Source organism: Heloderma suspectum, chromosome 2 (assembly GCF_057233095.1).
Source record: "Heloderma suspectum isolate Gila_16-S chromosome 2, 16-S_ref, whole genome shotgun sequence".
In the NCBI taxonomy this organism is placed as follows: Eukaryota; Metazoa; Chordata; class Lepidosauria; order Squamata; family Helodermatidae; genus Heloderma; species Heloderma suspectum.
Window position 1 is genome coordinate 62,664,934 of NC_139459.1, and position 19,342 is coordinate 62,684,275.

Consider the following 19,342-nt stretch of genomic DNA (forward strand, 5'->3'; position numbering starts at 1 on the left):
AATGTTAGAACGAGCTGATCGTGGGATGTGAGGTAAAAGGAGATGAGGCACTCATGCACAACAACTCATGTGCATACATCTCTGAAATCTTGGGCACCACCAGGAGCCTTACAGCCTGGCCTGCGTAGTGTAGTGGTGAGAGTGACGGACTGGGAGCCGGGAGATCCGGGTTCTAGTCCCCACTCGGCCATGGAAGCTCACTGGGTGGCTTTGGGCCAGTCACAGACTCTCAGCCCAACCCACCTCACAGGGTTGTGTTGTGAGGATACAACGGAGAGGAGGAGGATAATGTGAGCCGCCTTGGGTTCCTTGCAAGAGGAAAAAAGGCGGGGTATAAATGCAATAATAAAATAATAATAATAATAAATATAAAGTAGGTCAGTCTTATTATTTCCCTGTTGCAGAGGGGGGTGAGGGGACTGAGCAACTTGACAAAAGCCCCTTAATGAGCTCATCACAGCAGAAGCAAAATTGGAACTGCTGTCTTTTGAATTTACAGCTCCACCTCACTAAGCTTACTGCTATTATTGTTGTCACCATAATCATCGTCTGCACCAGCCTCCCTCAAGCCAGTTGGGGGATACTGAGAGTTGTAGCCCAACACATCTGCAAGGTACCACGTTGGGGGAGGCTGGTCTATATTACACTATCATCCTTAGCATTTATACCTCGCCATCAGTGACCAGGTCATGGTGCCTTACCGAATGACCCAAAGAGAGGAGGGGTGGGGCGTGGCAGGGAGGAAAGATTGTGGGCAAACGCCCTTACATGTAAACGCAAAGTCCGGTTACATTACAAATGAGGATTAGGAGGATTAAGGCCAAAGGGCGACGCAGCCAAAGGCGCCAACCGTTACCCCTGCCGTTTAACTGAGTTAGCGGCCCAGCCCAAAGAAGACAGGGCACACCTCTCGCCATGCCCGAGCGAGCCTAGCTCAGTCCTTCTTCCCACTCCAGTTTCCCCACCGGAACCGCGGTCCAGCTCAAGCAGGAGACTCACTGCGCTCCTGGCTAGCGCTTTGCTGGCAAAGAACAGAGGAACAGAAGCAGGCACGGCGGCAGAAACAGCCTCCTCAGGGCCCTCAGGAGAGGCCTCCGTCCGGAGCGGCGCAACCGCCAATCCGTCACTCGCCGGCTGTCACCACCCCCTGCCACAACTACCACCGCCAGCCATCAACAATCATTGCTCGGAACTCGCGCAAGCGCTCCGACTCGCTCTTTCTTTAAACTCCTCCCCTTTCGCGGAGTCAAAAGCCGAGCCGCTTAGAGCTCGTGGCTGTCAATCACGCTGTCACGTCCGTCCTCCGCGTCGTGATGGGAGTTGTAGTTCATTAGAGCTTTCCTCGGCAAGGACGGGAGACGTTCCGTCTCTCGATTCCGTCATGCGTATAGACTAGGAAGAATCGGTGCTCTCAAGCCTTGTACTGAGGCCGCAATCCTATTCACACACGTTGTTGGGGAGTAAGCCCCGCTGAATACAGTAGGACTTACTGCTGAGTATGCACGCCTAGGACTGCACCGTTAATGGCTTAGGGCGCAATTCTACGCACGTTTAGACGGAAAAAAGTCGTACAACTCCCTGCTGCTGGGGAATGCTGGGAATTGTAGGACTTTTTTCTGGCTAAATGCGCATAGGATTGCACTTTTTTTTTTTTTAAATCTCTGTTGCTCACTTCCATAGTGCTAGACTGGAGTTATACATGTTCTGACTTCGAAGCCTTTCTACACTGTAGAGAGGGAAATTCCGCGTGGAAACCGATTTTCATTTGCATTTTTCCTCACACAATCATACCTGAATTAAAAGAGGCATACATTTCTATCTTTGTTTCTGCCACTGGGACAGGAAGGGCGGGCGGGCGGACGGGCAAGACTGTGTTTTGCTATCCAATAACAGCTAATCAAAGCTATGGTTTTCCCAGTAGTAATGTATGGCTGTGAGAGCTGGACTGTAAGGAAGGCTGAGCGCCGAAGAATTGATGCTTTCGAACTGTGGTGCTGGAGAAGACTCTTACGAGTCCCCTGGACTGCAAGGAGGTCAAATCAGTCCATCCTAAAGGAAATCAACCCTGACTGCTCATTGGAAGGACAGATACTGAAGCTGAAGCTCCAATATTTTGGCCACCTAATGCGAAGAGAAAACTCCCTGGAAAAGACCCTGATGCTGGGAAAGACTGAAGGCAAAAGGAGAAGGGGATGGCAGAGGATGAGATGGCTAGATAGCGTCACCGATGCAATGAATATGAACTTGAGCACGCTCCGGGAGAGAGCGGAGGACAGGAAGGCCTGGCGTGCTATGGTCCATGGGGTCACGAAGAGTCGGACACGACTGAACGACTGAACAACAACAACAACAACAACAGCTAATCTAAAATCCCGGTTTTCTCTGTTATTATTTCGCATGGGAAACTGTCCCTCCCTTTTACTCCTCAGGAAAAGGGGGGAAATGCCATCCACGTCTTCAGACAGTTGAGTAGTAACTCTATCCAATTCTATGCGCATCCTCTTCCAGCATTCACCCCCCTCGCCCGATAGCACTGCATTGTGGGAGTTGTAGTTCGCACCTCACGCTTATTTCCTCCTTTCCCCCACTGATATGACAGGAATGGATGCGGCTTTGCCCTCTCCTTGTCCTTGGCGTGATGACAGTTCTAGGCCTCCCCTTCGCAAACGCTCCTTTCCGACAGCGATGGGCTTTGAGACTACTCCCCCCGCCCGCTCCTTTCCCGACACGCATGATGGGAGTCGTAGTTTCTCCTGATGCAGGCTTGAGTTTGTCGGGACGAAGTCATGTCACTTGTCCTTCCTGAGCTTCTGCTTCTGGAAGGGTCAGCGGGTGCCCCGTGGGACGAGTCAGGAGACACGCAGACTAGCTGTGTGAAAGGAAGGGGGGTCCCGAGAAGGCGCTCTTGGCGGAGGCCCCCTCGAGCCCTCGATCTGGTCTTACGGAAGGAATGGATCGAGCGAGTCGAAATCACGGAGCCGCTCCAAGCCGCGGCCCTCTAGCAGTTGCCTTGGTGGCCCTCCTGCTCCCGGGGTTGGCTTCTTGGGGAGCTGTGGAGGCGAGGCCTCTGCTTGGCACCGATGCCAGCTGTGGCAAGCCTAACGTTGTGATGGTGATGTGCGATTCCTTTGTAAGTATTTTATTTTTAAAACTATAATCTAGAGCTACTCGATTTCCAGCGCCTCTGTCTGAAGGGGAGGAACGTGAGGCGAAGTGATGTGAAACAGCTACGCTTTCAACTACCATATACCTCCCCTATAACTGCTTGAGCGTTCTGCCTCCTCTCTTTGCACCAGTGGTGCAGCTAGGTAATTTTAGACCTTGGATTTAATGGTCTTGTTGAGGCCACCTTTTTTTCCTCTCCCCACGCACCGCCATTCCGTGTTTTACAGCTGCTTCTACATTCCTAAGATGTGTTAGGACAAGGACAGCAGCAGCAGCAATGAAACTGTTTGCCAACCCTGGTTTAAAAACAACACAACTTTGAGCATGTGCAGCCTTGCATTTTAAACTGACTTAACGCATAGCACCATCACAACTAAAGGAATAAAATGGAGCCTGCGTCTGCTGCCCTGTGGCCCCCACCACCTGCTGCTCTGTAGGTGGTTATTGAGGGGAGGGGGGCTAGGCTGTTGGACCTTGCACGTTTTTGCCCCAAGGTTCAGCCCTAGTTGCACCACGGCTTTCCACTTGGAGGTGCCAGTTTCATGCCACAGAATCTAGTGTGCAGACAAACCTTGCACCGAGTAAAAATGGTTGCTAAACCTTTGCTTAGTAATTTGGGGTCATCATGTATGTCATACTTAGGCTGCAATCCTATCCACATGGACGTCTGAGTACATTGACACAGTGGGACTTACTTCCAATTAGTATGCATGGGATTGGACTGTTGGTTTGCAAGATGGTTGCTGTCCAAACAGGGATCCCCAGGATAGAATGAGTTACACAAAACCATTTAAATGGCTCTTTCTGTCCACTAGGGGTCCCACCACCATAGTTAAAAGAATCCTGGGTTGGATGTGAGGCATTTTGTAACATCTCTAGTGTAAGTGTTTGTACCCAATGGGCATGTGAACATGAAGCAGCTTGATCAGTGTTACTCAAGAGTGAAAGAACAGACAGGCGGCTCCTAGAAATGAGATCATTAGTATAAGTGGCAGTGGCTTGAACACAGATGAGATTGCTATGTGCAGAGCTACATTAAAAGACACAGAAGCCTTCTACTGAAACATCATAGTGTCCAATATATGTCTGCCCCCTTACATGACACTGCCTTCTTTGGCTGCATCATCACAAACAGACAGATCTACAAAACTGGTCCTAAACAGCTGGGAACAAAGTCTTCTGAGCGACTAGTAGTCACGGCTCATGCCCCTGCTCAGGAACTGGTCACAAAGGTTGCTCCCAGATAAGGCTTTTATAGTGCTATTACCCAACCTCTTTCACAGAGGAAGTGGGGGGGGGGAGAAACTAGGGGCACCATCACACGAGACTTTTACTGTGCACTCATGGTGGGTCACTCACAGAAGTTTGCAGGTACTTTTCATGACGTCGTCAACCTCCAGGGCACATCCAGGGGTATTTCCCCATTCCATGTTAAAAAGGTCCGGAGATAATGAGGTATTTAAATATCTTGGATTTCCCCTACGGCGTACATTCATTATTGTGCTATTAAACAGCCACTAGATGGTGCTGTTTCATTGAGATCTATGGAACATTGAAAATTAATAACTTCCCCTCTTAGCAGTGGTTGCTGTCTGGGAGCCCGCGGTAAACATGGAAAGGCTCCACAATGGTAGGACTGCAGGTTTTTTCTTCAATGTAGAGATGCCCCTATGTGATGTGATCTTCCACTTGTAACCCTCCCAGGCTACCCCACTGCTTCTTCCATCTTTTTTCTTAAAGAGGAAAATCCTTTAAGAACAAAAAGATGGAATAGCTGCACAATGCCTTCTGATAGTTTACGCTAGGACCCCTCCATATGCAAGCACCCAGAGTCTTGCTGAAATCAATCTACACAGTTAAGAAGATCACAGGATAGCGCAGTTCTTGCTAAACTGTACCACTTCAGGCTGCAGATGTGGGATTACAATGCTTCCCCACTCTTAGTGTACAGAAGACAATACTAGGTTAGAAACTGACATGTCAAATTAAGATTCATGTCCTACTAGTGCCCCCTCAGCCATGCCATCTCTCTCAGCTTCTGATCCTATAGTTTTCCAGGATGTTGTTACAAACATATTCTATTTTGGTAGTAGTACATTGCAACTATAAGGTCTGGTTCCAAGTAAGGTTTATCTAGCAACAAGATACATGCGATAATTGTTAAATTCTACTCTATGTAAATATATGTAGGAACTTTTTTTTTTACCATGTTGGTGTCTGTCGCTGAAAACCTGTCTATAGAAATGTCCAGTTTTCAACAAAATATATTAGTTGCATCTATCTATCTATCTATTGATAGATAGATAGATAGATATAATCTTGCATCCAGAACATCTGAAATTGGTGTTTTCAAAGAAAGATTTACAGGTTGGTTTGTAATACTGCATATGTTAATCTGCAGAGTAATTTCCATAATGTCCTTTTTCTCCCTGCATACAGGATGGAAGGCTGACATTTCACCCAGAAAATGAAACAGTAGCCTTGCCTTTTATCAGTCTCATGAGGAGACATGGCAGTCTCTTTCTTAATGCCTACACCAATTCTCCAATATGTTGTCCTTCCCGTGCAGGTAAGACTTTACTTGGATAACCAAAATCTTGTTTCTTTTACTGTCTGTGCCCTGGTCTATCAGAATAGATGTATCGTGGGTATCTATATTTTTAAATGACATAAATCATATGACAATAGAGAGTTGTGGGACTTTGGGAATGTGTTATTGTCTGCTTGTCTACCTACCATGTACTAAAAAAAAAAAGGTAAAGGTGTCCCCAACCAGTCGTGTCCGACTCTAGGGTGTGGTGCTCATCTCCATTTCTAAGCCGAAGAGCCAGCGCTGTCCAAAGACGCTTCCGTGGTCATGTGGCCGGCATGACTGAACACCGAGGTGCACAGAACGCTGTTACCTTTCCCGCCGAAGCGGTACCTATTTAACTACTTGCAATTTCTTGCTTTCAAACTGCTAGGTTGGCAGAAGCTGGGACTGAAGATGGGAGCTCACTCCGTCTCGCAGCACTCGGTCTCGAACTGCTGTCCTGCCGACCTTCCAGTCTGCAGTTCAGCATCTTAACCACTAAAGACAGAATTAGTGGTTCAGTCATTCACACAAAAGTTTGACTAGATTAGGACTATTGTCATACCAATTTTACAGATGGATAACTGAGTCTGGAAGTTTTGCAGTGACTTGCACAAGGCCACTCAGTGGACAGTATCAACTCCACTTATCCTACATAAAACTTTGTTTCATGACCCACACATCTGCTTACCCAGGCATTAGGAATTATGTTACAGAACTCCCTGCCCTGGGAGAACTCCCCCTGCCTCCCGTTCAGTAGGTTACCAGATAAGAGAGCACTGATCAACCTTTGGTGAGTGTTTGGGGCATGACCAAGCATGCACATGCTGAGTGTGATATCTCTGCCATGCCCCACCACCATGTGGCATCATTCTGTGCTCAGATAAGAAAGATCTACCAGCAGGAACCTTCTTCCCCTCATGTATCTCCCTTGCTGTAGTATGGTTGTTGTTGTTATGGTATTTAAGAATTAATTAATAAAAAGTATTATACTTAAAAAGTGTAGGAGTAAAAAAAGTCTTTAAAAGTATAGGACTAAATTTAGGAGATTTGATTTCTACTTGCAGTTCTATCTTTTAGCAAATTGTAAATAGTGGCAGTAGCAGTTCTATATGAGTGTTCATAATTGCATCCATTTCTTCTTTCAAGTTCCTTTCCTTGGGAAGTATTTAATGTTAATCCTATGTAGAGTAGACCCATTGAAATGAATGGGACTTGTTAGTTATGACTAACTTAGGTGCCATTCATTTCAATGGGTTTACTCTACATAGGGGCATCTCTACACCAGCCTAAAAGCCTGCATTTAAAACAGGGCTTTCTGCTTCCGTTTTAAATGCAGGATCACAACTGACTCCCTTTACAAGCACTTCCTTCCCCCCTTCCTTCCCCCCTTCCTTCTCCTCATATCTGAGTCTTCCATTATCTTTCATTGATCTTGCTCCTCTTCTTGCTGCTTTAACTCTTTTGATGGAGGGAACTGAAACAGAACACAATGGGGTAATTTGATAGCTCATTATCTGTAATCTATTTAAAAACAGAACAAAGGGCATTTAGTGCAGGAGATGCCCTGGAGGGTCACAGTGTCATGTAAAGAGCCCACAAACTTCCGTGAAGGAGCAATCTCAATCACAGGATAAAAGCTCCATGTGAAGGAGCCCCTAGGACTAAGATTGGATACTACTTCTTGTCAAATGCAAAGGGTTGGATCTAGATTTAGTTCTTCTTAGAGTAGACCCACTGAAGTCAATGGGACATAAGTTAGTTATGACTAATTTAAGTCCTATTTATTTCAGTGGATCTACTTTAAACAGGACCAAATCTGGATCCACCCCAATGTAATCAAGGTAACGGTTGTATTATTGTTTCTAACTTTTTTTATTGTAAGTTGCTTTGTGAGGACTTGCTCTAAGGTGGATAGAAATAAATAAAATAACAGTTTTTGTTAGGAGTGGAGAGAAGATGGAGAGGGAGGAGGGATCCTTGACAGTTTGTCATGCTGTTGGACCAGCCCTGGTCTCCTGGAGCCAATACAACATTGTGCTGGAAAAACAAAGTAGCAAGAAAGTCTCTATGGGTCCTTGAAGCCACAAGTTCTTGCCTTTTAGCTTCAGTGGAACTAATATACATTGACGAGGAAACCTGTGCAAATTATAGGATAATATTATGCATTTATGATTATCAACACATTTTAATATTTTTTTTAGCTATGTGGAGTGGCCTCTTCACTCACTTAACAGAGTCTTGGAATAACTTCAAAGGCATAGACCCAAATTATACAACATGGATGGACCTCATGGAAAAGCAAGGCTACTATTCTCAGAAATATGGAAAACTAGATTATACTTCAGGGCACCATTCAGTAAGGTGAGCAAAGGAAAAAAAAAAGTCTTCTCTGATGCTTGTTGGTTTAAACTTTATCATTCTTGTATCATTTCTCTTTTATCTACAAAGTGCTTTTCACTACCTACCTAATTTATCCTGACAACAACCCTTTTGAGGTAAGTAAGCCTGAGATATGTTCTGTTCAGCTGTCAGTGACATCCAGTGGCAAACTGTGGGTTACTTAACCCACAAATTGCAGGCATCTGTGTTGAGCTGCACACAAGCCACTTGTTATTGGCCTTAAAACTCTCAAATTCTGCCTTGGAGGATTGTTTGTGTAACTTCCGAAAGGGGCACTTAGGGGTGTTCATGGGTTAAACAACCTCAGGTTAACCCAAGAACAAGCCATGGGTTAACTGAAATGGATAATGCATGCTCATTTTTTTTCTATCCCACTTTTTCTAATGAAACGGGTTGAGATTTTCATCGTGTTTCAATAACTTGCAAGCTGTTGGTGCTAAGAGCAGCTGAGAAGTATGGAGTTTGGGGGACAGGAAGGAAATAGATGGAGAGAGCCATTTGGAAGATGAAAAAGTGGAAGAAAATTGTTTGGGAGAGTGAAGTGTGGGCTGCAGATGGTATGTTTAGGCGGTGGTGGGGAGAAAACAGTGGTGAGTTGTGGGATGGGTATTTGGGGAGGCAGAGAAAAAAGTGTGTTTGGGAAGAAAAAGTAGTGGTGGTGTGTGGTGTGTTTGCTTCCTTGTGGTTCAAGACCATATGAAAATTTAGGTACACATCTGTTAAGTAGAAGACTAGATTTAAGACATTCACTGCCCTGATGTACATTGTGCCTGTATTTTTCCCACTGCAGGGCTAATAGTAGCTAGGGGGACAGGTTAGATTGGGAAAACAACACAGGGGCAAAGATTAAACACAAACAAATGTGACTGTGAGCCCCCCCCCCGCCCCCATGCAATGGTTGCTTTGAAGTAAACATATAACCATTGGGTACTTAGGGTGCACCCCTTCATGGATCACTGCCTTGTTGAAGCGAAGGGGCTTGCGTAACTCAGTGAAGCCATAAGCTATGCCATGCGGGGCCACCCAAGACGGACAGGTCATGGCAGAGAGTTCTGACAAAATGTGGTCCACTGGAGAAGGAAATGGCAACCCACTCCAGTATTCTTGCCAAGAAAACCCCATGGAACGTATCACAAGGCTAAAAGATATGACACCAGAAGATGAGCCCCTCAGGTCGGAAGGTGTCCAATATACTACTGGGGAAGAGCAGAGGGTATGTCCAAGTAGCGCCAGAAAGAGTGAAGCAGCTGGGCCAAAGCCGAAAGGACACTCAGCTGTGGATGTGTCTGGTGGTGAAAAGAAAATCCAATGCTGTAAAGAACAATATTGTTTAGGAACCTGGAATGTCAGATCAATGAATCAAGGTAAGCTGGAGGTGGTCAAACATGAGATGGCAAGATTGAACATCGACATCTTGGGAATCAGCGAACTAAAATGGACAAGCATGGGCGAATTGAATTCAGGTGACCATTATATCTACTACTGTGGGCAAAAATCCCTTAGAAGAAATGGAGTAGCACTCATAGTCAACAAAAGGGTGGGAAAAGCAGTACTGGGGTACAATCTCAAAAACGATAGAATGATCTCAGTACGAATCCAAGGCAAACCATTCAACATCACAGTAATTCAAGTCTATGCCCCAACCACTGAGGCTGAAGAAGCTGAGGTTGATCAGTTCTATGAAGACCTACAACACCTTCTAGAACTAACACCAAAAAAAGATGTGCTCTTCATCATAGGGGATTGGAATGCTAAAGTAGGAAGTCAAGAAATCACCGGGATAACAGGCAAGCATGGCCTTGGTGTACAAAATGAAGCAGGACAAAGGCTAATCGAGTTCTGCCAAGAGAACACGCTGATCATAGCAAACACTCTTTTCCAACAGCACAAGAGGCAACTCTACACATGGACATCACCAGATGGTCAATATTGAAATCAGATTGATTATGTCCTTTGCAGCCAAAGATGGAGAAGCTCTATACAGTCAGTCAAAACAAGACCTGGAGCTGACTGTGGCTCAGATCATGAGCTTCTTGTTGCAAAATTTCGGCTTAAATTGAAGAACATAGGGAAAACCACTAAACCATTCAGGTATGACCTAAATGATATCCCTGATGAATATACAGTGGAGGTGAGGAATAGATTTCAGGGATTAGACCTGATAGACAGAGTGCCTGAGGAACTATGGACGGAGGTCCGTAACATTGTTCAGGAGGCAGCAACGAAATCCATCCCAAAGAAAAAGAAATGCAAGAAAGCCAAGTGGCTGTCTGATGAGGCTTTACAAGTAGCTGAGGAAAGAAGGGAAGCGAAAAGCAAGGGAGAAAGGGGAAGACATATCCAACTGAATGCAGAGTTCCAGAGAATAGCAAGGAGAGACAAGAAGGCCTTCTTAAATGAACAGTGCAAAGAAATCGAGGAAAACAACAGAATGGGAAAGACTAGAAATCTTTTCAAGAAAATCGGAGATCTCAAGGGAACGTTTTGTGCAAAGACGGGAATGATAAAGGACAAAGAAGGCAGGGACTGAACAGAAGCAGATGAGATGAAGAAGAGGTGGAAAGAATACACAGAAGAACTATACAGGAAAGATCTTAATGTTCCTGATAGCCATGATAGTGTGGTCACTGAACTTGAGCCGGACATCCTAGAGAGTGAAGTCAAGTGGGCCTTAGGAAGCATTACTAACAACAAAGCTAGCAGAGATGACAGTCTTCCAGCTGAGCTATTTAAAATCCTAAAAGATGATGCTGTTAAAGTGCTGCATTCAATATGCCAACAAATCTGGAACACTCAACAGTGGCCACAAGACTGGAAAAGGTCAGTTTACATTCCAATTCCAAAGAAGGGCAACGCCAAAGAGTGTTCAAACCACCACACAATCGCGCTCATTTCACCTGCCAGCAAGGTGATGCTCAAAATCCTACAAGCTAGGCTTCAGCAGTATGCAAACCGAGATCTTCCGGAAGTACAAGCTGGGTTTCGAAGAGGCAGAGGAACTAGAGATCAAATCGCCAACATTCGCTGGATCATGGAGAAAGCAAGAGAATTCCAGAAAAACGTCTATTTCTGCTTCATTGACTACGCTAAATCCTTTGATTCTGTGGATCACAACAAACTGTGGCAAATTCTTAAAGAGATGGGAGTACCAGACCACTTTACCTGTCTCCTGAGAAACCTGTACGAGGGTCAAGAAGCAACAGTAGGAACCAGACATGGAACAACCGATTGGTTCAAAATTGGGAAAGGAGTACGACAAGGCTGCATATTGTCGCCCTGCTTATTTAACTTATATGCAGGGTACATCATGAGAAACGCCGGGTTGGATAACTCACAGGTCGGAATTAAGATTGCCAGGAGAATTATCAACAACCTCAGATACGCAGATGATACCACCCTAATGGCAGAAAGTGAAGAGGATCTAAAGAGCCTCTTGTTGAGGGTGAAAGAGGAGAGTGCAAAAGCTGGTTTGAAACTCAACATTAAAAAAACGAAGATCATGGCATCTGGCCCCATCACTTCCTGGCATATGGAAGGGGAAGAAATGGGAGCAGTGACAGATTTCATTTTCTTGGGCTCCAAGATCACCGCAGACAGTGACTGTAGCCATGAAATTAAAAGACGCTTGCTCCTTGGGAAGAAAGCTATGGTAAACCTAGACAGCATAGTAAGAAGCAGAGACATCACCTTGCCAACAAAGGACCGTCTAATCAAAGCTATGGTTTTCCCAGTAGTAACGTATGGCTGTGAGAGCTGGACTATAAGGAAGGCTGAGTGCTGAAGAATTGATGCTTTCGAACTGTGGTGCTGGAGAAGACTCTTACGAGTCCCCTGGACTGCAAGGAGGTCAAATCAGTCAATCCTAAAGGAAATCAACCCTGAGTGCTCTTTGGAAGGACAGATACTGAAGCTGAAGCTGAAATATTTTGGCCACCTAATGCGAAGAGAAAACTCTCTGGAAAAGACCCTGATGCTGGGAAAGATTGAAGGCAAAAGGAGAAGGGGACGGCAGAGGATGAGATGGCTAGATAGCATCACTGATGCAATGAATATGGACTTGATCACGCTCCGGGAGAGAGCGCAGGACAGGAAGGCCTGGCGTGCCATGGTCCGTGGGGTCACGAAGAGTCGGACACGACTGAACAACAGCAACAACAACAACTAATTTAGGGTGCAATCCTATGCGTGTTTAGACAGAAAAAAAGTCCTACAACTCCCAGCATTCCTCAGCTAGCATGGGAATTGGGAATTGTAGGACATTTTTCTGTCTAAACATGCATAGGAGTGTGCCCTTAGTCACAGATCTCTTGTATCACATGTAGTTCAGCTCTCAAAGATGCCGCAGCACTCTTTGTACTACCTGTTAACTCACTAATAAATAGATGTGCCCTGTGCTGTAAGCTCAAGCTCTGGCAGTACTATGGTTGTCCATAAAATGTATTAGCCCATAGAATTTATTTTATCTGTCTCTAAGTATATGAGATAGTAAACTGTTTCTCAAATGATTTGTTTATTATCTTTTCTAGAAACTTCTTGGTATAGTCTGTGTAACTGAAATCCTTGTCACCTCTCTTCAGGAGTCCTCATTGTGTGGGAGCTGTAACAATTATAAAGCGAGCAAACATCTTAGAGGGGTTTATATTTTTTTGTAAAGTTCAGTACCTTGTGAGAATTGTAGTTCTATGTGTGTTTTTTAAAGCTCTAGCTTTTCTCTTCACAAAAAGCAAACACTTGTAGGCACCTACACAGAACCTTTCTGAGGGTCATGATTTGTTTGTGCTGTTATAAGGAGAAAATGACTGGATGTGCGTCATTCCTTTTCCAGCATATCTAGATTTAGTCAGAGAAGCTCAAGTCCAGTATAAAAATATTATCATTGTTTCCCTTTATGTATGGAAGAAGACCCTATTCTATTATGAACTCAGGTGGTTCAGTGTTTTTGTGAGGCTTATTTATTCTTTATTATAGTGTTTACATTCTCATATCAAGCAATTAATATTAATTATAAGGAAGCAATGAAATACTAAGAATTGTTAATTGATTTATTTTTTAAATTGTAGTCCATCTTTAAGGGGAAAACTCTCTCTAGGTGGCTTCCGGTACTCCATTAAACATCAATTACGCAAAATTTCAAAACAGAAATAATAATAAAAACCAGCAGATAAAAATATTAAATATCTCTGTAAGCCACTCAGTTATGTTAGGATTGAACAGGATATCTATAGTAATAAATGAGGATGTGTGTCTGTTTATCCATCAGAGCCATAGTGCCAAAATTGTGAAGCCTAGACACCTGAAATGTGGCATGCATAATAAGGGGACACTAGGGGTGTGCATCTTGGCATTACTTTGTTTTTTAAATGCATTAATTAAGTTTAGGGCGCAATCCTATGTGTGTTTAGACAGAAAAAAAAGTCCTACAACTTCAAGCATTCCCTTGCCAAAGAGCATTCCCCCACCCCTGCAAACCCAATCATTTTGGGGAATTCTGTTGGGAAGGTGTTCAAAGGGAAACCCACAGAAAACCTTCTCAGTTGTGTCTGAGTCTCTAAGGGAGCAATCCTGTGGCCACTAGACACTGTCTAGATGGCCAAAGAATTGTTCGGTTTCTGGGAACCGATTCGCAGAAACCACACTCCCCATCCCCTTGTAGTTGGTGCAGTTCTGTCTGTGCTGGCTACATCTCCACATTCAGAAACGGAGTGTGGAGACAGGGAAAAGGAGGTGGTCCCAGGGGCAGGGAAGGGAGGAGACCACAGAAGCTGCTTTATGGTCTCCAGGCCCCTTCCCTCAATGAAACTGTGCCTAGATGGGCGAAATTGCCTGTCTAGGCAATAATGCAGGGCAGCTGGAGCACGGAAGTGCTCTGTGCTCCAGCTGCTCAGCATAGGATAGTCGACAGCCTCTGATTTTGGAGGCTGGTGACTATCCAGATAGGATTGCACCCCAAATGTCTTGCTCATGCAAAAAACACTATGGTCTGGATCACATGTAACACTAAACCATGGTTTACAATCACTAGGAAGAGCTACAGGTTGTCTCTACATGAACGATTTATTGCATGCTAGTGATTGGTCACTCACGGAATTTTCAGGTCCTTTACATGACGTCATTAACCTCCTTTCCCGGATGCCTTGCGCACATTTTCCCCTTTATCGTATTTTCAAAAAGATAGGAAATAAACTAGTAATAAAAGTTAATGGCACCATATCAGCAGTGTGTAATGCTGGCTTAGCACCATGAACTTGTCAAAGAAGGACTTTCCTCTATTTAAACCATGTGTCTCCCAATCGCCAGTCAGAGGGAGAAGAGAGTAAAATGCTTCCCTGCAACGAAGGGAGACAGATCTGATCCCCTATCCCACCAAGCTCAGAATCAATGTCCTCTGTTGATTCAGAGCACCCCATTAAGTTCAGTTGGGCTTACTCCCAAATAAGTGTGCTGAGGGTTGCAGACTGGTCTTATGTCTACTCAGAAGTAAGTCCCATTGACTTCAATGGGGCTTACTCTCAAGTAAGTGTGCTGAGGGCTATGAGGAAACAGTACAGCACAAATTAAGCGAGGAAAACAAGTCTCCCCACCCCCTGCTCCTTTGAACACATGCCAGAGAGGGAGGGAGGCTCTTCCTCTATGCAAACCATGTGTCTGCTGTGTAAAGAAGCCCAGCCTAATCCCACAAAAAAAGTGAAAGCAGAAGCCCCGGAAAGGATGCAGGGTTTTTTTTATTAATGTAGAGACACTCACAGCAAGCCTCAGGCCCATGCACTCCTCCCTTCCCTCTCCTCCAGCACAGCTGTGAGAAGGAGATTGGAAGCTTCCATTTCCATTTTAGATTAACCATAGTTTAATGTTATGTGTGAACCATGCACTGTGGTTAACCTTAACTATGGTTAGTGAAAACGTGACAGCTTTATAAACTATGTGTGAAGTTGGTTTGTTTCCTCTAATTCTAGTTAAGATTAACTGTAGTTTGATTGTTTCAAATGTCAACACAAGCTGTTGTTAGTCCAAAATGGAAGCAAAAGCTTCTAAACTCCTCCTCGCAGCTGTCCCAGAGGAAAAGGGGGTAGAGTGCAAGCCCAAGGCTCTCTGCAGCTCACCTTCTAATGCTAAACTATTGTGTGCACCATAGTTACATGCACACACAGCATGTATCTGATAATATGTTGAAGGGCGAAATATAAATGTCCAAAGGAAGATATTCCAAACACTGTGACATGAAACCACTCAAAAGGCAAATATTTCAGAATTTTGAAAATTCTGGCAATCTGCTTGCAACCATGTGTAAGTTGAAACAGCATGCACTGAATGCTATTCTTATTTTCAGTAATCGTGTGGAGGCTTGGACCAGGAATGTCGATTTTTTGCTTCAGCAAGAAGGCAGGCCTGTGGCCAAGCTCATAGGTAACAAGACATATGTAAAAGTCATGCAAAAAGATTGGAAGACCACTAATGAAGCAGCGACTTGGATAAGAAAGAACGCAAGTCACTTAACACAACCTTTTGTTCTTTACTTGGGATTAAATTTACCTCACCCTTATCCTTCACCCTCCTCAGGAGAAAATTATGGATCATCTACATTTCTTACATCTCCATATTGGCTACAAAGGGTATGTAATTAAGAATAGCATTTATTGGACGTCTTATTTCTCAGCTCTGTTTATCTCAGTCTAAGACTAAAGATTTAGTCTTTGACTATATTGCTATTTTATCAGAGGCAAGGCAAGGCACATCTGCACTAGCAATTTATATTGTTTTTACACTAGTTTTACTGTCATCCCCTCACAGAATTGTAGTTCAGTGAGGGTGCTACCTAATTCAGGAGGGTCCTCCAACCCTCTCTATGGCCATGAGGCTGAGGGAACAGGGAAGTCCACTTCCGCCAGCTTCATTGTGCATTCCTAAATCAGGATCCAACCAAATATTTATTACAGTGCCATCAGTGTATACCTTATAGAGTTACACAGGAAGATTGCTCCCTACAAGGAGCTCCCAAGCTAAAACAGACAGTGGGAATAACTGTAGGAGTCAGGAGTGGGGGGGGGGGCATTGGGGGAGACAAGGGGAAGGATGAATGTGGGCAAATGCATTTAGCTTCAGAACACACAAGACTTGTTCCTGGTGCCGTGGCAGAGGAGTAGTAAGGCATCACAGAAGCATAATAGTAACCTGTCTTAGCATAGTTCTTTGATTCTCTGTGGTTCCACTTGTTGCCTCCTGAATTTTTCCACCCTGACTATGGGAACTAAACCGGTTCTAAACAGTATCTGCTGCCAAAGTGGTATGTGTTTGCATGGGACAGGTTATTTGAACGTTCAACAATTATTGTGTTTGGTGGTATAGCCCTTGCATTGGCAATCTGTCACTTTACATAAAGCATATGTTCTTGATGCAGTATTGGATTCTGAGTTGGTAGATTGACATTTCCTGGAGTAATGTTGCAATGTAACATAACAAAGAGTGATTTTGTTTATTTCTTTGCTATGATGGTTGATTTCTAGTATATGATGGAAAAGTTAAATCTAGCTATTTACCTTTTCTTCTCTAATTGTGTGTATGTGTGTGGTGGGTGTCTAGCTGTTTTCCTATCTAGGAACCCAGTAATATTTCCAAGAAGGGGAGTCAGTTATTCCTGTTTATTTGTACGCCATTTGAATTATTCCCTGATGCTGTCTTACTATGGCTGTAGTACTCTCCAGACTGGTTACCATGGCTCCCAGTACTTAAATGGCAATGCAGCCCTGTAATTCAGCAGAATATTTTAAATGAAACCATCATTTCTTCACAAAAGTATCTTCAGTACACATAGGTTGCTCTTCTTTAATAACTGGGGTAATGGTCAATTTTACTTCCCATAATTGGAATATCTGAGAATTTCAGCTGTTTAAATACATTCTTGGCATCTCCTTTTCTCCTGTTGTAATATGCACCAGCAGCCTTTATTCATCTAGTGAAGCATGATAAGTTCAAAAATGTGCATCTTGAACTCGGCTCTCTAAGAGGTGCTAGAGGTTCTTTCCCTCAGCTCTGGTCCCTGCTGGTCATTCTTAAACTGGGGACAACAGAGAGTGTACCTCAAATTTATGCCCCTGAAGTTCTAAGGCTGGGAATTGGGTGTCTCATACAGTGAAACCAGTCTCTTCAAGCCAACAGGGACAATTTCAGGGCCTGCAATGGGTTGCACAATTGACTTCCCACTGTTAGCACAGGAGAGTCCTAATAGGAGAAAAGTTGTGTGCCTTTTCCTGGAATCCATCCCATACTTGCAGCTGTATGCTGCAGTGTCTAGTGAGAAGTATGGGTAGCTACTATGTAGATATGCCATAATGCCCTCTAGATATATACTGTACAATTGATCTGTGATAGTGCATAGTTAAACTACCACAAGATATAGTGATGGTCACCAATTTGGATGGCTTTAAAAGGGAATTAGACAAGTTCATGGAAGATAAAGCTATCAATGGCTACTAGTCACAATGACTAAATATTACCTCCAGTATCGGAGGCAGTATGCCTCTGTATATCAGTTGCTGGTGAACACTAGCAGGTGGGTGCTATTGCACTCATGTCCTCTTTGTGGGCTTTCCACAAATTTGGCAGCAGCATATGGGGCACCAATTGACAGGATTTCTTTTTCAAGTGATGTTTGATTAGATAGTTTTCCATGACAGAGCTGGAGCCAGACAAAAATAGTCCTTTGTTCGCCCCCTGGCTTCCTCAGGGGAAAACTGTGGACATCTAAGAACATACAGAACCCTGCTGGATCAGACCGAGGTCTGTTTAGTACAGCATCCTGTTTCCCTCAGTGGCCAAACAGTTGCTTTCAAGGAGCCCACAAGTAGCGCATGAAGGCAATAAACTGCCTGTGCTTTTGCCCCCCAGCAGCAGATATCCGGTGTCCATTTATCCAGCTGTAGCATTGCCTCCACTGAAAACAGTTGACCTGGCCACATCTGTCCAGTTCTGACATTGAATCTACTGAAACAAATCAACCTGCACACATGCTTAGTAAAATTCTGGGGATTTGCTACCAGAACTGTAGGATTGCCATCATGACAAACGTTTGCTGGATAAACAAAGGAATTCTTTTGTATGAGCATAAGGCATTTCATGCACCAAGCAGGGCTTTTTTTTGTTTCGACACTAGTTTGCCATGGGTGTGTGTGTGTGTGTGCGCGCACTGCTGAAAGTCCTGCTGGGCTTGAGGAATTAATTCCATGGTTCTTGGGATTGTGGCAGCCTGGCTAGATTTGAATGGAGCTTAGCATTGAAGCAAACTCTCTGTTCATTTGGTGCATCAACATGATGCTCTCTCAGTACACTGTGTTGCTAAGCAGATGGTCTGTAAGGCAGTATATCAGCTGGAGCCATCTTTTAAGCATGTGGCATTGTTCCGAGACACATAGGTTGTAGTCAGAAAAGACAGATCAAATTCAATTTTGTCGGAAGAGGCTTCATTTTAGAGGATTTGTATAAGCATTTGAGTGGTTGGAGCTATATGGTTAGAGAGGGATTACTGTGACCAGAAGAAGCTGCTGGTCTCTACAAAAGAGGAGGCCACTGCAGCAGAAGGCTGTGATACTTCCCTGAAACTGAACAGTAGCTTGTGGCAACAGACTGTACTGTCTCCGGCTCTCTGCCTATGCTTTCTGAATGATTAGTGCTGGCAGAGAAAAAAGCAGCCAGTATAATCAGTGAGGTAATGCCTGAAATAATCCCTCAAGGGGCATGCAGTATTACTGCATAGCTCCCTGCTAGGAACAGCAGCAGGTGAGGGACTCCTTCCTCAAAACCCACCTTTTCCACAAAGATTTTGGCACAGCCCCAGTACTCGTGCCATTCTGCAATTAAGCCTAAGGCCTTTCTTCAGGTGCTCCTGCCAAGTGAGGTGAGGTGGCTGGCTGGCTGGCTGGCTGGCTACTGAAGAGAGAGACTTTTCAGTGGTGACATTCTAATTGTGGAATGCCCTCCCCAGAGAAGCTGACCTGGTAGCTATGGTGTGTTTTTTTCGGTACCAGGTGAAGACCTTTTTTGTTTTAGTTTCACAGGCTTTTTAGTCCTTCGGTTTTGTAAAAATTGCTCTTGTGCATTTTTAGATCTTTGCACAGCTGCTGGCTTTTACCCTGGTTTTCACTTTGGTTTTATTCTGTTTGAAACTTAAGGTTTTTAATATTGTTTTATATGTTATTTATGGTTTTATGT

General features: G+C 44.3%; 2 protein-coding genes across 10 annotated transcripts in view; one reads left to right on the top strand and one right to left on the bottom strand.

The window, feature by feature from the left end:
- SKIC3 (SKI3 subunit of superkiller complex) overlaps positions 1 to 1,540 on the bottom strand; it is a 120,124-nt gene extending 118,584 nt beyond the window's left edge. For 3 of the 7 annotated variants that reach the window (XR_014787669.1, XM_084833772.1, XM_084833767.1), the window contains exon 1: positions 908 to 1,540. Coding sequence is in view for 3 of the 7 variants with exons in the window: in XM_084833772.1 (XP_084689898.1) it covers positions 908 to 917 (10 nt within the window). In the remaining 4 variants the exon portion in view is untranslated. The remainder of the gene's footprint in view (positions 1 to 907) is intronic. The other 4 variants (XM_084833769.1, XM_084833768.1, XM_084833770.1 and 1 more) reach the window with 4 other exon arrangements.
- Positions 1,541 to 2,755: 1,215 nt separating this feature from the next.
- ARSK (arylsulfatase family member K) overlaps positions 2,756 to 19,342 on the top strand; it is a 30,320-nt gene continuing 13,733 nt past the window's right edge. For all 3 annotated transcript variants that reach the window (XR_014787673.1, XR_014787674.1, XM_084833783.1), the window contains exons 1-4: positions 2,756 to 3,130; positions 5,605 to 5,734; positions 7,942 to 8,101; positions 15,468 to 15,750. Coding sequence is in view for 1 of the 3 variants with exons in the window: in XM_084833783.1 (XP_084689909.1) it covers positions 2,951 to 3,130; positions 5,605 to 5,734; positions 7,942 to 8,101; positions 15,468 to 15,750 (753 nt within the window). In the remaining 2 variants the exon portion in view is untranslated. The remainder of the gene's footprint in view (positions 3,131 to 5,604; positions 5,735 to 7,941; positions 8,102 to 15,467; positions 15,751 to 19,342) is intronic.